We start from the raw sequence: 16,424 nt of genomic DNA, 5'->3' as shown, positions 1-16,424 counted from the left end.
TATGTTCTCCTCGTGTTTGCGTGGGTTTCCTCCGGGTTCTCCGGTTTCCTCCCACACTCCCAAGACATACTGATAGGGAATGTAGATTGTGAGCTCCAATGGGGACAGTGCCAATAATGTCTCTAAAGCTCTGTGGAATTAATGGCGCTATATAAGTGAGTAAAAGAAATAAATATTTACCTGTGTTCAAAACTCAGTGTTTTGGACGCATCAAAAATATGCTGCTTCCAAAGCGCTGCTTCTACCGGATCGTTGGTACATAGCGTAAAATTAAAAAAAATATCATGGGCCCACGCTTTATTTTCATAACCAGCTGAGGGAAAGCCAACCACTGGGGGCTGATATTACTAGCCGGGGAAGCCAGCTGTTTGCTTGGTTTTTACTGGCTAGAAAAAAATTGACGTAGGGTCCTCCTATAAAATCTAACCAGCAAAGGCTAGGCAGACAGCTGCGGGCTGATATTAGTAGCCAGAGAAGGGGCCATGGATCCTGGCTTCCTCTGAGGCTAATCATATCAGCTCTCAGCGGCCCCTGAAATGGGGCATCCATAAGATGCGCCAAATCTAGCACTTAGCCTCGTCTCTTCCCACTTGCCCTGGTGCGGTGGCAATAGTGTTGGGGTTCATGTCAGCCTTGTATTGGCAGTTGACATGAAGCCCAGGTTAGTAATGGAGGGTGTCTATAAGACACCCCCATTACTATCCCAGTAGTAAAGGTTAGGAAATAAAGACAGGGCAAGAATAGAGTCTTTTATTTTAAATAAAATTCCATACGGTTTTAATCATTTTATTAACCATAAAAAACACTGTATACTCGCCTATCGCCCATTCTGCTGAAGCCATTGTCACCTGTAAAAAAATGATGACATGATCCAGAGTGTCTCACGAAGATCTGGGTCACTTCTAGAGCAGTCACATCAGCAATCACTGGTGTGACTGTTCTAGATGATAGCACTCCTGTCAGGGTTTAGAGCTGAGCTTCTGAGCGTGAGAATTTTCTCACGCAGCACTGGTGCAGGAAGTGAGGTCACCGGAGCTCATCATCTGATTGAACTCCAGTGACCTCACTCACGGCAGCTCAGCTCTATACACTGTATAGAGTGCTGCCGGGTGATCGGATCGCCGTGGGACACTCGCGATTACAGCAGATAGGTTAGTATGAAAAGTTTTATTTTAAAATCGATTATTTTCACTTTTTTTTTTCACACTGAGCACAGGCGCCAGCTGAAGAGATTACTCTTCCCTCAGCGGCGCTTGTTCTTGCTATTATCAGCGGGAGCTGCTGTAGGCAGTAGTCACCCGCGGTCAATTCTTTGTGCATTTTTGCAGCGTTTTGACTCATAAACTTGAATTGAGTCAGTCAAATACGCAGCAATAATCCGCAGCAAATCTGCAAATATTTTTATACCTGCGTTTTTGCAGTGGATTGACATGCTGCAGATTTAAATGCAATGACTATCCTGACAGGAGAATTCCTGATCATGTGCACAGCACTTCAGGATTGTCCTTGCCTTAGCTGGCACAAGGATTCCCTAGCGTTTTTGGTCCATTTCCATGTTGAAAAAACGCAGAAAAAACACACGGTGTGCACACAGCCTCAAAATTCGGCCGTTCATTGATCACTTCAGCAACAAGTTTGCTGAGGTGTACAACCCCTAAAGGGACATCTGCACCTCTATGCAGATAACTATTATACCAGCATCCTACTCTTTGCGCGAGCTACTGCAGCCTGCAGTACTGTCCACTAAAATCAGACGCTAATTGGGCTGCTGCTCAGAAAAGATGAGAGCAGAGCCCAATGAATCGGTAACAGGCTAGTGGAAAAGTACAACGACCAGAGGGATTTCCTCATCTTTAACTAGACCCTTTTATATGGGCCCTGGGTATTGCACAGTATTTATCATTTGGGTGGAGTTATAATGAAAGGTTGAATATAACGTTTTGCCAATATTTTTCCATAGCATCTGTTTAGTGTTGACTGTCTCTTTTTCTCTGGCTTTCTTGGATTTAGCCTTGTGATTATGCTGATTATTCTCAAATGTGATTGATTGCTAACATATGTGTTTATTGATCAACGGTTGGTCACCATTTGTTTTTATACCATGTATCATAAGGAATCTGTATCTCAGTGAATAAGGGCTTTTGCCAGAAATGCGTTGAGATGTATCCCCAACCTGTATGATCTTTTAATTATTTTCTAATAAATTGAGGATTTTATTTTTTCTTGGGACTCACCAAATTTATTTTTCTTAAGTTTAAGGTAGGCTGCACCCGATAGTGTTGTACACACATTAAGTATTTGGTGCCGAAAATTCTGCACCATTTCTGCATCAATTGGCAGCAAAAAAACTTAGTGTAAAATACACGCGTTTTTAACATTCGTTTTTGTAGCAGATTTTTCCCCACTCGTTACGTGGGTGAAATGTGCAGCAAACACGCTGAAAGAATTCACATGCTGCATTTAAATCTGCACCAAATCTGCAGGTCAAAATAAGCAATATGTGCATGATACTTCAGGATTCTCATTCACTTTGCTGGCATCAGGAAACCCTTTAGGTCTTGTGACAAATCTGCGCAGAAAAACACGACAAAAACACATCGTGTGTACACAGCCTTGATGTACAGGTAGACAGCTCACTGATGTGTTGATGGACAGGTAGACTGCACGCAACAATGTTGATGTGCAGGTAGACTACACGCAGTAGCGGCACCAGAAAATCAATAACAGGCTTCTTTATTTTAAAAAGTTTAGTCTATAGCTCTATGTAATGCAGCAGCTTGCTGCATTGCTAGAATGTCCAGGGGGGGGTGTGCTCTAGCTGACCATTTACCTCCCCCTCAGGTGACTGATCATGTAACTGTGACATCATCACAGGTCCTGTGTGCACAAAAGGATATATAAACCCTGGTAGTTATCAAACAGGGAGAGAAAGAGTGGCCTGGTGAGGCCTAGAGAGAGAGGCCTGGTGAAGCCTGGAAGGCAGGGGCTGGATCCCCGGTGTTGGAGGTACCAGTAGCCTTGGAGGGCGAGAGGCCTGGTCCTTGTGTGGGACTCCACTAGCCTGGAAGGCAGAGGCTGGATTCTCCTGTGTTTAAGATACCAGTAGCCTTTGAAGGTACGTGGCCCGGAGGCCACATCTGGGAAGCCTTAAAAGCCACAGCTGTGGCAGAATAGAGCTGACTGAAGCAGCTACGACCTGGCAAAGGTAAAAACGCTGCTTGATGTAGACATTGATATTGTTACCTTGCTGAAGGCTGTGTCTGGAGCCAAGTGGGCATATCTGTCACTGGAAAGGCTCTTGGATGTTATATGTGTAACATGTCGGCGAGCCACTGGACTATGTTATGTGCGGTTTATGAGGTGTAATAAACTGCTGGACTACATAATACCGGAAAACGTTGCATGTGTGCTTTACTTGACCCGATGAAGCGAGTGCCCCAGCGTGATGAATAGCGCTACCTTACACTCTACTAGAAGCTCTGCTATTTATGTTGTAATCAGTACAGTCAAAATTAGTTTTAGATAGCTGCGTTTGTAGCTCTATGGTAGATCAAGGTTATGCTTACATTTAATGAATATGATAGGAAAAGTATGTCCTTTCTGAAAGTAGTTTGGCAGTCTGTCATTGGAAACTTTTGTGAAAAGCGTTGAAGCATTGTGAATTTATATTTCCAACTTAATTTTTTCTCAAACGCGACAAGCAACTTGTCATGTCCAAAACTGTTATTTACCTGCAGATTTAGGCTGTGTGCCCACTATGCGTTTTTGCCGCGTAATTTCCGCAGCGAAAACGCTTGGTAATACGTGCCCCATGGTCCCCAATGATAATCCGCATGTGATGTGCACATGCTGCAGAAATTTCCGCTGCGGATTATCATTGCGGAAAAATCCGCAGCATGCCCATTATTTTTGCGAATACGTGGCGTAATTGCCGCCATTGACTTGCATTGAATAGCTTAATATCCGCATGACTAGTGCACATGCGGAAATTAAGCGATTGAATGTGCAGATGGTACGTGGGTCTGGAGACGAGGAGACTGTCATCCAGACCCGGGTACCATAGTACCTGTTAAAAAAAAGAATTTAAAATAAAAAATATAAATTATACTCACCTTCTGATGGTCCTGGCTCCCCGGTGGCTTGCGATGGTGTAAAAGGACCTTCCATGACGTCATTTAGTCATGTGACAGGTCAAGCAACCGCTGACGGCGGTCGCGTGACCAGTCACATGATTAAATGACGTCATGGAAGGTCCTTTTACACCATCGCGAGCCGCCCAAGACACCGGACGCACCGGAGAGAAGACCGGGGACCATCAGAAGGTGAGTATAATGTTTCTTTTACCATTTTTATTCTTTTTTTTTTTTAACTATTACTTGATCACACTATATAAATCCATACTGTTTGCATGGATTTATATAGTGTGACCAAGGTGTCAAGCACTTTCCAAGTGATGCTAAAATCGCTTGGGAAAGCGCTTAATAACCCGCATGCAGAAATGCATGCAAAGACGCTTGACAAACGCTTCTACCTGGCGGGAAAAACGCATGTAAAAACCGCATGTGTTTTTCCTGCCAGGGAGATGCAGAAAAAATCAGCAGCATTTCTGCATCATGGGCACTTAGCCTTAGCGTTGATCTGCAGGTAAATAGTGCTAAAATCTTGCCTGGCTGCAGATACAGAGAGAAAATTAACTTCTATCTTCCCTGCATTGCCCTGATGACTGTAAGCAAGCCGTTATAGTCACTGCTCACTTTACATTGACTGCACTGTATTCACTCCTCAGTAATTTGACAGCCAGCTCTGCACATACACACTGCGGAGCAAACTGTCATTCAAAGTTCTGCAGAGTGATTACAGCTTACTCAATGTATAGTGAGCGGTGACTGTATCCGATCCCTTCATCGGAATTAATGGCGCTATATAAGTGAATAAAATAAATAAAATGACTCTAAGCAAGCTGCTGCAGGGAGGATATAAGTAGTCTTCTCACTGTAACCGCTCTTCCAGTACGGTAGCAAGGCATTATGTTATCATTATTTGCCTGCAGATTATCCTATATCTCTAAGTAAATAATGTTTTTGTACATGACCGATTTCCTTTAAGGTCACCTGGGGAACTGAAACATAGTAGTTACATGTGCACAAACATTTATTGAAGCACGCAGAATTCCTGTGACTCCGCATGGCTGAGCTGTCGACCAAGTGTATGCTTCCATTTTGGTGTCCGTTCCATGTAGCACCATAGCAGTGTATTCTCCTAGCAATGCTTCTAATTCAGAATACATCTGTAACTAATAATACAGAATCCTTTAAAACATTTTTAGAGCCATACAAAGTTACAGTAATGTCCTATATGGGTCTGTGGGTGCTGTGTTATGACTCGTACAACTTGGAGGTTGTGAAATGGCTATGTGCATGGGATATGGACGTGATTTCATGTACATTTATTAGAAAATGTTGAGGCATGTTCATTTTTTAAGGTGCAAGCTACAAACTACCCCTGGTCAAGCTGGAATCCACCAAAGCCTTCTGCAACCAATAGTTCAAGTGATCCCTGGGGTACAAGCCAGCAAAACACTACATCAAATAACTGGGATTCTGCATTTGGTCATCCACAGGCATACCAGGGTCCAGGTGAGAAGAACATGATATTCATTGTTTTTAAGGCACATTGAATTAATAACATAAGCTTAGGAAATTGCTTTATATCTATTGCAATTAATTGGGGCAGATTAGCTCATGGTATCGCTTTCTTCTGAGTAGATCACAAAATTTTTTTCTTCAACATGTTTCATTATTCTTCTAGTTAAAATAGTGGAACCCGACAGACCCCATTAAAAGACAGTGGTGTCTGTCATCTTATGGGTGCTACACTGTCCTTTTCATTTTTGTGCTTTTATGACTGAACACAAAAAAAGAATTGATGTCACATCAATTGATGTAGTCTTAGTGCTCATGGCTATAAGTTTCCAAGCCATGCAATAAATATAAAGCTGTAAGCAACTGGAAAATGCCGATAAACAGTTTTATATGCCATCTACTTTCAGAAACTTTACTGGATGCAAAGTATATTATATTGTACAACCTATGCCTGAAAAAATGCTCTGTGGTTTCCTGGGCTCCAAATATAACCATCATGGATTTGCTTGAGCTGTCAGTTCTCCTAGTTATTCTTGATTTGTGTAACTGATCATGTTTTTCAGGATTTTTGAGGCTTGATAGGGCTAGGAACCTGTAAAAGATCATTCTTTACAGAGCAGGGTCTCTGCTTAGGATGGAGAATTAAGGCCTACTCTAAGAACATTTCATCCATTTTCCTAGATTACCTTAAAGAAGTTCTCCCATCTGGGATATTTATGACAAATGGATAAGCCGTAAATGTTTAATACATGGAGCATCCTTATCTACCTAAGGAACAGAGCTGCTTTATGTACTGCAGTAGAGAGATGGCAGTGACGTCCTTTTGATTTGTGTAAGAGTTTGGAAACTGCCATACCTTTTCCCTGCAATTTTCAGAACTCACATGCAAATGATGCAGAGAGCTGCCCATGTTTGCCACCTCTTCATTCATTGTGGTGAGATGGGGCACTGTACTAGAGATAGATGCTTGTCACAGCAGCTTTTCTTTGTTGGACATTTGTGGATATGCGATGAACATGCAAAATGAGAACAACTCTTTAAATCAGATTCAACATTAGAGTAGAATATGTCATCGGCAGCAGAGTATGGGGACAAGCTAATGGGAGTGCTCAAAGAATATGCCAAACACATATTATGTGGTGTGTTCATAAGAGGAGAACATGCCCACCCCGTGGGCTTTCTCACTCAGTATTGATTGATGGCTGGATGCTGTGCATCTTTATACATTTCAATAATATACTTTTTATTAAGGCCTTTTTTACAAAACAAAGGAAAGGAGAGGCAGTATAGTAGTATTACAACAGTTATATCATCCTAACAACAAAACTTAAAACTTGGAAGAAGAACCTGGGAAAGGATGCAGAAGAGAAAGCAAGGGAAGAAAGGAAGGAAAGGGTGATATGAATGCAATGGGAAAAAGGAAAGGGAAGGATAAATGAGGAAAATAGGTAAAGGAAGGTGAAAACACAATAGATCTTCTGCAGTATAATTAATCATTGTTATGGCATCACAGGATTTCAGTTTAATTATATTAAAATAATAAATGATCTATATACTTTATGGCTAAAAGAATATGTTAATTGTTTGGAGAGGTATTCTTATTCAGGGAAAAGTATGAGTTCCAGGAAGACCATATAGATTAGTATTTCTTAAGAGAGTTGTTTCTTAAAGCATAGGAATGTTCAAAAGAATTGTGAATAAACATTTTATCTATAATTTCTGAGATAGTATGAACATTTACTGACTTCCATTTAGATGCAATAAGTAGCTTTGTTAAAACATATTTCCATTCATATATTTGCTATATCTTCTGTGGGTGTGTATTGGAGTCAAGAGATAGAAGGGCTAATTGTGGTGAAATTTTAACCGTAGAATTGTTGATTTTATTCAACAATTTAAAGATCTCTTTCCATAATAACAGAACTTTCGGGCATGTCCAAAAGATATGAAATAAGTTGATCTTTATACATTTCAAATCGTAATCAAGGACGTGGAGCTAATACACAAAATAGTAGGAGTTGGTCCGCAGAACACTGCTGTAGCCATATAACAGTGTGATGGAGCAGTGGTATTCCACTTCGTCCACTGATTACATCCAGCCTCTGTTGGTGCTACAAACAATGCATCGGTAGGGTGTCGGGTGTCTGATCCCACCCTCCATCTGTTGTCGGTGACCTATTTTACAGATAGATCATTAAAATCAAAGTGGTGGAAAAAAACAAAATACCTATTTAAATTATATATGTATCATTAAAAAAAAAGTGTTTGTTTTCATTTTGCATTATCTCTTTGATTTATTAACTCTGCTAACCCTCCCCATGACTTGCTGTAGTTTAAGAGGCACTTCTGTGTCTGTCAGTCATGAAGAGATACAAAATAGGTATTTTGTCTAACTACATGTTTTAAATGAATGTATTTATATTCTTATTTTTATTAGGAGCTGTTGATGATGATGAGTGGGATGATGACTGGGATGAGCCAAAATCCTCTCCCCCAGGTTACCTTGGCTACAAAGATTCCGAAGGCTCAGAATCAGGAGCAGCCCAAAGAGGATCCGGGAAGCAAAGCTCTATGAAGATACCTCTTAACAAGTACATGACATTTTCTAAAAGACATTGATTAAATAATATGTGACTTGTACTACATTCCATGTGCTACAATTAGAGCTGATTTGTTAACCAGTGTCAGTGAACACATCATTACCCATGCTGTAATAGGGAACATTTCACACATTTTTCATTAATTTTTATTTTAGATTTCATACTAAATTGTGCCTCTTCTACTTTTTCTGCTGTCACAACCTGTGACCACCACACTGTTTGGCCTGCTAAGAAATGGCTCCACTCCACTATGAGGGGGGGGAGTTAAGGGTGTTTTTACCCCTTGGTGGCTTTTAACAGGTAATCTGATGATGCAAATTGGTTAGAATGATCAGTAGATGTGAGGAGATGAACATAATGTTTGCCTCTTTGCATAACATGACGTTTTAGGGGGTAAATTATAAGAGGTACACCTGCAAAACCCCCAGAAAATGGGAATAAACATTGAGATTTCTTGACAAGCTTCCAGACGTTTTTGGGTGCCTTTGAAAGCATACTGATTCAACCAAGGTTATCACTATCGACCCATTTTCAACTCTTTTGGGGAGGGTTTGAGTTTAGGGGCGCACAGGAGAGGTAGTTTCTTATGGTAGGTGGTTGAATTTGACAGGATCACAAATGATAGGCAATCGATCATCGCTGATGAGATTTTCTAACTAGTCCATTCAACAGTTTCAGAGAGAAGTCGAGTTACAGTACAGACCAAAAGTTTGGACACACCTCATTTAAAGATTTTTCTGTATTTTCATACAAAATTGTACATTCACACTGAAGGCATCAAAACTATGAATTACCACATGTGGAATTATATACTTAACAAAAAAGTGTGAAACAACTGAAAATATGTCTTATATTCTAGGTTCTTCAAAGTAGCCACCTTTTGCTTTGATGACTGCTTTGCACACTCTTGGCATTCTCTTGATGAACTTCAAGAGGTAGTCACCAGAAATGGTTTTCACTTCACAGTGTGCCCTGTCAGGTTTAATAAGTGGGATTTCTTGCCTTATAAATGGGGTTGGGACCATCAGTTGTGTTGTGCAGAAGTCTGGTGGATACACAGCTGATAGTCCTACTGAATACACTGTTAGAATTTGTATTATGGCAAGAAAAAAGCAGCTAAGTAAAGAAAAACGAGTGGCCATCATTACTTTAAGAAATGAAGGTCAGTCAGTCTGAAAAATTGGGCAAACCTTGAATGTGTCCCCAAGTGCAGTTGCGAAAACTATCAAGCGCTACAAAGAAACTGGCTCACATGAGGACCGCCCCAGGAAAGGAAGACCAAGAGTCACCTCTGCTTCTGAGGATAAGTTTATCCGAGTCACCAGCCTCAGAAATCGCAAGTTAACAGCTGCTCAGATTAGAGACCAGGTCAATGCCACACAGAGTTTTAGCAGCAGACACATCTCTTCAACAACTGTTAAGAGGAGACTTTGTGCAGCAGGCCTTCATGGTAAAATAGCTGCTAGGAAACCACTGCTAAGGACAGGCAACAAGCAGAAGAGACTTGTTTGGGCTAAACAACACAAGGAATGGACATTAGACCAGTGGAAATCTGTGCATTGGTCTGATGAGTCCAAATTTGAGATCTTTGGTTCCAACCACCGTGTCTTTGTGCGCCGCAGAAAAGGTGAACGGATGGACTCTACATGCCTGGTTCCCACCGTGAAGCATGGAGGAGGCGGTGTGATGGTGTGGGGGGTGCTTTGCTGGTGACACTGTTGGGGATTTATTCAACATTGAAGGCATAATGAACAAGCATGGCTACCACAGCATCTTGCAGCGGCATGCTATTCCATCCAGATGACCTGGCCTCCACAGTCACCAGACCTGAACCCAATCGAGATGGTTTGGGGTGAGCTGGACCGCAGAGTGAAGGCAAAAGGGCCAACAAGTGCTAAGCATATCTGGGAACTCCTTCAAGATTGTTGGAAGTCCATTTCCGGTGACTACCTCTTGAAGCTCATCAAGAGAATGCCAAGAGTGTGCAAAGCAGTCATCAAAGCAAAAGTTGGCTACTTTGAAGAACCTAGAATATAAGACATATTTTCGGTTGTTTCACACTTTTCTGTTAAGTATATAATTCCACATGTGATAATTCATAGTTTTGATGCCTTCAGTGTGAATGTACAATTTTCATAGTCATGAAAATACAGAAAAATCTATAAATGAGATGGTGTGTCCAAACTTTTGGTCTGTACTGTATTTGTAATTGTTCTAGCCACTTTCCAATTTGAGGTGTTTAGAGGGTTGCAGCCCCTAGATGTGATTTTTAAAACAGCAAAACAATTTCCACATGAAATTCAGGGTCTGGCCCTACAGCCATGCAAAATGTTGTTTCAATCCGACCATTGTTTCCATTTCAAAATGAATTTGGAAATATTGATGCTTTAATTTTTCACAGGAGTGTATATGCAAATGAGGGGACTTGGATGTACCCTTGGAATTTTTTATGCCCCCTCAATTTTCATTTTGAGCTTTTCCCCCGACTCAGGAGTATGCACACACCTTTTCATCATTACCTCGTACCAGCGGCTGCCGCTCACTGTACCCCGAATTGTAATGAGCAGCTTCAGATAGAAGGAGAGAATAGATATGATCTGTTCCGTTTTCCTCCTGTCTGTACTGCATCACAGAATAGGTCAATGTAAGCCGTAATATTGACCTATTCTGTGATGCACTGAACTCAGAATGAGCATGTAACTTACATGTGTCAAACTCTGGCCCGTGGGCCAAATCTGGCCTGGAGGGTGGTTATATTTGGCCCTTGACACCAGAACCTCCACCCCTATGTGGGGCCATTATTCTGTATGGAGGACTATGTGACCCATTATACTGTATGGAGGACTATGTGAGGCCCATTATACTGTATGGAGGACTATGGGGGCCCATTATTCTGTATTGAGGACTATATGGGGCTCATTATGCTGTATACTGGTTGGCCTGCGACTTTTCATTTTGGCCATCTGTGTTTAAGTTTCACATCCCTGACGTAACTGATCCCGCTTCCTCCTCTCTGAAGCTGCCACCTGCACCTCTAAGTGTATCAGTGTAGTGAGCGGCAGACACTGACAGGAAGCAATGATAGTGTGCACATGCATTGCCGTGGTTAACAGTTAAGGCAGCACTAGTTTTGGCCGAGCAAGTTGCGTCAATCTGAGCCAGAGGAACTGCTCAGTATGCAAATTAAGGGTCATAACGGTGCACCGAACTCTGATCGCCTCTAGAGTACACCAAAGCCCTCCATCTGCTACAGAATAAGACAAGTTTTAAAAGTTATTTCAGCAATATAAAATTTATAGTGGGCTAGTCCCCTATATAACTTTTTAGTTTAATTTGCATTTCAGATTGACAGACTTCATTTAACTCTAGATTGTTATGAAGAGTGCTCAGACGAATTGCAAAGTCAATACCTACCATGAAACTTAACTCAATCTTAAAAACCTAATTTCCACTGATGTTTTACCGTGCCACAAAGTGAACTGCTTATTATTTTTGGTGAACTTTTCATTCGCTCTGGAGACAGTGATAATGAGGACAAGGTAGCTAACATCACTGTGTCATGCTTATTTAATTATAAGAGCAGACTGGCTGCTGGTCCTTGAAATCGAGGTGGTCTTCTTCTGTTAAGTATCGTTAATGCCAAGGAAACGCATGCAATCATCATTACTTTTTATCTAAAGGTCTTTACAGGCAATGACATTGCTGCTTGTAAGATTTTCCCTAAGTAACCTATTTATTGGATTATCAAGAATTTAAAAAAAGAGGTTTAATTTCTGTGAAGGCTTCAGGGCACCCAAGAAAGACAAGCAAATGTCAGGACCATCTTCCTAAAGAGGATTCAGCTATGGGATTGGTTCAACATCAGTGCTGAGCATCCTCAGGAGTGGCAACAAGCAGGTATCAGTGCATCTGCAAGCACATTCAGGCAAAGTATTTTAGAAGCTGGTTTGATATCAAGAAGGGCAGCAAAGAAGGCATGTCTCTCCAAGGTAATCATCAAGAACAGACTGACATTCTGTAGCAATTACAGGGATTTGACTGCAGAAGATTGAGGTAAAGTTATTTTCTCTAATGAAGCTCCCTTCAGACAGTTTGGGACTTCTGGAAGAATGATCAGAGTAGAAAAGGTGAACGCTGCCATGAGTCCTGTGTCATGCCAACAATAAAGCATCCTTGGGCAATTCATTTGTGCAGTTGCTTTTCATCCAAGGGAGTGGGCTTACTCATAATTTTGCCTAAAAACACTGCCATTATTAAAGAATTGTATCTAAATATCCTCCAATAGCAACTTCTCCCAATGATCCAGGAGCATTTTGGTAGTGAACAAGGCTTTCCCAGCATGATGGAGCACCATGTCACAAGAAAAAAAGTGATAATTAAGTGGCCTGGTGAGCAGAACATTGAAATATTGGGTCCATAGCCAGAAAATTCCATAAATCTCAATCCGATTTAACAACCTGTGGTCAATCTTCAAAAAGCGGGTGGACTAACAAAAACACAGAAATTGTGATAAACTCCAAGCACTGATAAGGCAAGAATTGGTTGCTATCAGTCAGGGGATTTGGCCCAGAAGTTGATATGCTGCATGTTAAGGCAAATTGCAGAAGTCAAATAAGGGTCAACGCTGTTAATATTGAGTGTTTGTATAAAATTGATGTATTTCTCAAAAGTATAAAAACTTATGAAATGTATACTATTGTGCTTCAGTAACCATAGAAACATCAGATCATCAGATTATAAGATTTAAAAACACTGAAGCAGCAAACTTTGTGAAAACCAAAGTTTGTGCCAGTCTCAAAACTTTTGGTCACGACTGTAGATGGAAATTCGGCTTTTTAGGCTTGTTTTAAACAAATCTATGAAGAGCTTCCATTCCTCTGGATTATGACTTATCTTCAGATCTTACATAAAACTGTTGATGATGATGCATGCCACAAGATTGCCCTCCATGAACAAGTATTGGACAAGATCTTGATCACTGTTGCGGAACAAGGAAATCCGAACGTCACCTGCCAACAGATTTCACTGCGGTAGCATGGAACCTAAGAGCTCAGCCTTACTCTTGGGCACTTTGTTATAAGGTGTGGTTCAGTTGAGGTTGCTGACAGAAAGTCTGGGTCATGAGAGGAAGATGCTTCATGACACTAAGCGCCCTCTTCTTCCCCACTTGACTCGACTGAAAATGTTTCTGGTGCTTTTGGAACCAGCAGTTCTTCTTTATGTGGAACTTGGCGTATTGCAGATGTGTGTGGATGCATCATGTGTGGATACTGTAAAGTCCACTACCTTGAAACTCCTTTCCTAATTGAGGGCACCTTTCAGAAATGGCAATTGTCAGTGTGATCGGTTGGCTCTCACCAGATCATTGGGACTGCAAAAGGCATAGATTGCCGCTACCCAAGCAACCACTGGATAAAATGTGGTGCATATCTATTGCAGCATATGTGTGGAGCCCAACTCTTCATCTCCTCCTATTCTGCAGCCAAAATACAGGTTGCAGGATTGCCTTATCATGGTACTCAAGTTTTGCCTTTGTGACGTGAAAGTGACTTCTCCGTATATGTAGCAAAAATTATCCGCTATCTTAATGCATGACCAAAGAACATCTGAAAAACATATAGAAACATGTCAGTATGCTAAGAAATAATAAAACTGTATAGCTTACACAGAGCATTTATAAAAGTAGGTGATGCAGCTGTAATTAGGATTATGTCACTGGAGCAAAGTTGGCGTTTTTTGATTTGGTCACCGTAACATGATATAACACTGAAGGCTCAATAGACTAAATAGATGATGTAACAGACTAAATACATACCATGCAATAATGATGATGAAATAATAGACACAATTTTTCTATAAGCCTGCATGAAAGGTGTCATAAGTAATTACAACCTCCTTTGGATCTTGAAAATTAGAGCCAATCAGCAAGCTTCTTATTCGTTTCCAGCACCACAATATTCTTTAAGTTTAAATGTTTTCGTCTCTGAACAAATTTGGCTGTAGAACAGTGTTATTGAAGAACTATAAGTGTACTGGCCTCAAAATTGAAATTGCAACACCAAGAAGGAAAAGTCTTGCAGTTATAGAAATCACAGTAGTGATGGACAATACTAATGATGACAAAATGGAAACAAAATTTTGAAAACATTTTGATTTCTTTTGTATCGGGAATGAGCCCCACATGTTAAAATACTCGCAATTATTTATACCCATTTATGCAATATTTTAAGAATAAGATTTGAGGAGTAGATTCCATTTCTTTTGGATAATTACCCTAATGGAGAGAAATGGTACATATTGTAATTGTCTTATTTTATCTCCTTTTAAAGGGAATCTGTCACCACTTTGGAGTTATTAGACCTCTACTATGACCATACAGGGTATAGAAAAGTAAATCTATACATACCTGTATGGCCCATAATAGAGGTCTGATTGCACAGAAATCTGTTTTTATAAAGTCTGTTTTCCACAGGCTTGGCGTCCAGGGGACGGGAAGAAATCCCCGCCCATCTTTTATTATTCCCCTAAATCCCCGCCTATGTACTTATTTATAATAACCACCCCCTTCTCTGCACGTGCACTATTGTCCCTCACTAGCCGGACATGCGCAAAGCGCCGCTCACATAAAGCACGCTTTGCTCCCTCCCGGCCCCTCTGTATGCACTGCTGGCAGCGTCTAGATTGGAGTTGATTCTTGAAGGGAATGATGTCACCAGAAGGGGCGGAGCCTCCTTCAGTCCAGTGATGGCCCGATATCAGGCTGCTGAAGAGGAGTGGAAGGAGAGGCTGCATTCTGGAGCTGTATGCAGATGGAATGAGGACACAGGACTCAGTGTGAGTGCCCGACTGAGGATGAATTTTGGGTGCAAAGTAGTATGGATGATGGTACTGTATGGGGGCTGCATGTTGGAGGGTTGCACAGGGAAAGGGTCGCTGCTACTTGTATAAGGCTGCTTATGGGTGGGTAGGCTTTCACAGGAAAAGGGTTTATTTGTGTGGATGCTGTATGGGGAAGGTGATGATGGGCTGTGTAGAGAAGAGGGGGATGATGATAGACTGTGAGGAGGGGGACAAGGATGATGATGATGAGGGGCTGTGAGGAGGGGGACAAGGATGATGATGAGGGGCTGTGAGGAGGGGGACAAGGATGATGATGAGGGGCTGTAAGGAGGGGACAAGGATGATGATGAGAGGCTGTGAGGAGGGGGACAGGATGATGAGAGGCTGTGAGGAGGGGGACAAGGATGATGATGATGATGGCCTGTGAGGAGTGGGACAAGGATGATGAGAGGCTGTGATGAGGGGGATGATGAGGGGCTGTGTGGAGAAGGGGGGGTGAGGAGGGGCTGTGTGGAGAAGGGGGCGTGAGGAAGGGGCTGTGGGGGGATGATGTGGAGCTGTGCGGGTAAGGGGGCAATTTCACTCTCGTGAGGTTGCATGCAAGATGAGGCTGCATGCTGGGGGCTGTACAGGGATAGGAGTGATGACACTCTTGGGGAGCAGTGCGGGGCGGGGATGGTTGTGATGTTTCTTTCATAGGGCTGCATGCTAGGGGACTGATCCATGATGGTGCTGTGTGGAGTTTCATGCTGGGAGACTGCAAAGGGAAGGGGATGAAATCAGTCACATGGGGCAGCATCCTTGGGGTCTGCAGGGTGAATGGTGGTAATGTCACTTGTATGGGGCTGTATGCCGGGGTAGTGGATGATGTTACTTGCGTGTGGCTGCATGTGGTGGGGTAGGCTGTGCAGGGAAGGGGTTGCTTTCACATGCATGGGGCTGCATGTGGGGAGGTTGGTCTGCACAGGGAATAGGATGATGTCAGTTACGTGGGGCTGCATGGTGGAAGCTGTGGGGAGGGGAGAGGTTGTCACTCGTGTGCTTTTCGTTTCATCGTTAATCATCTCTAATGTGGCTTAGCTCTACGTATTGATTTGTAAAGTTCATTGTTATAGACTTGTATGTATAAATATATTTATATCTTTCTCCTTTTTTGTTACTTAGTTTTATTAAAACACATCTATAAATATTTGAGAACAATGGGTTGAGTTTTCATTTCTATATTTCTAATGCTCGGAGTATGTTCAGAAACAATCTGCAGCAAAGTCCTTCACCAGTACACCCGCACTAAATCGGTCAAATCTCACTGACAATTTCTTTCCTGTCCTCATTAGTATTTACC

The 16,424-nt window shown here is 41.8% G+C and overlaps 1 protein-coding gene across 1 annotated transcript in view; it reads left to right on the top strand.

Moving 5' to 3' along the window:
- The window catches only part of SNX9 (sorting nexin 9), a 270,467-nt gene that overhangs the window by 134,832 nt on the left and 119,211 nt on the right, over positions 1–16,424 (top strand). The window contains exons 5-6 of the mRNA XM_073671526.1: positions 5,483–5,636; positions 8,080–8,233. Of these exons, the coding sequence (XP_073527627.1) occupies positions 5,483–5,636; positions 8,080–8,233 (308 nt within the window). The remainder of the gene's footprint in view (positions 1–5,482; positions 5,637–8,079; positions 8,234–16,424) is intronic.

This window comes from Phyllobates terribilis, unplaced genomic scaffold (assembly GCF_046119375.1).
Source record: "Phyllobates terribilis strain yellow unplaced genomic scaffold, ASM4611937v1 Scaffold_3__8_contigs__length_932513732, whole genome shotgun sequence".
In the NCBI taxonomy this organism is placed as follows: Eukaryota; Metazoa; Chordata; class Amphibia; order Anura; family Dendrobatidae; genus Phyllobates; species Phyllobates terribilis.
This window is presented reverse-complemented; position numbering and strand designations above follow the sequence as displayed.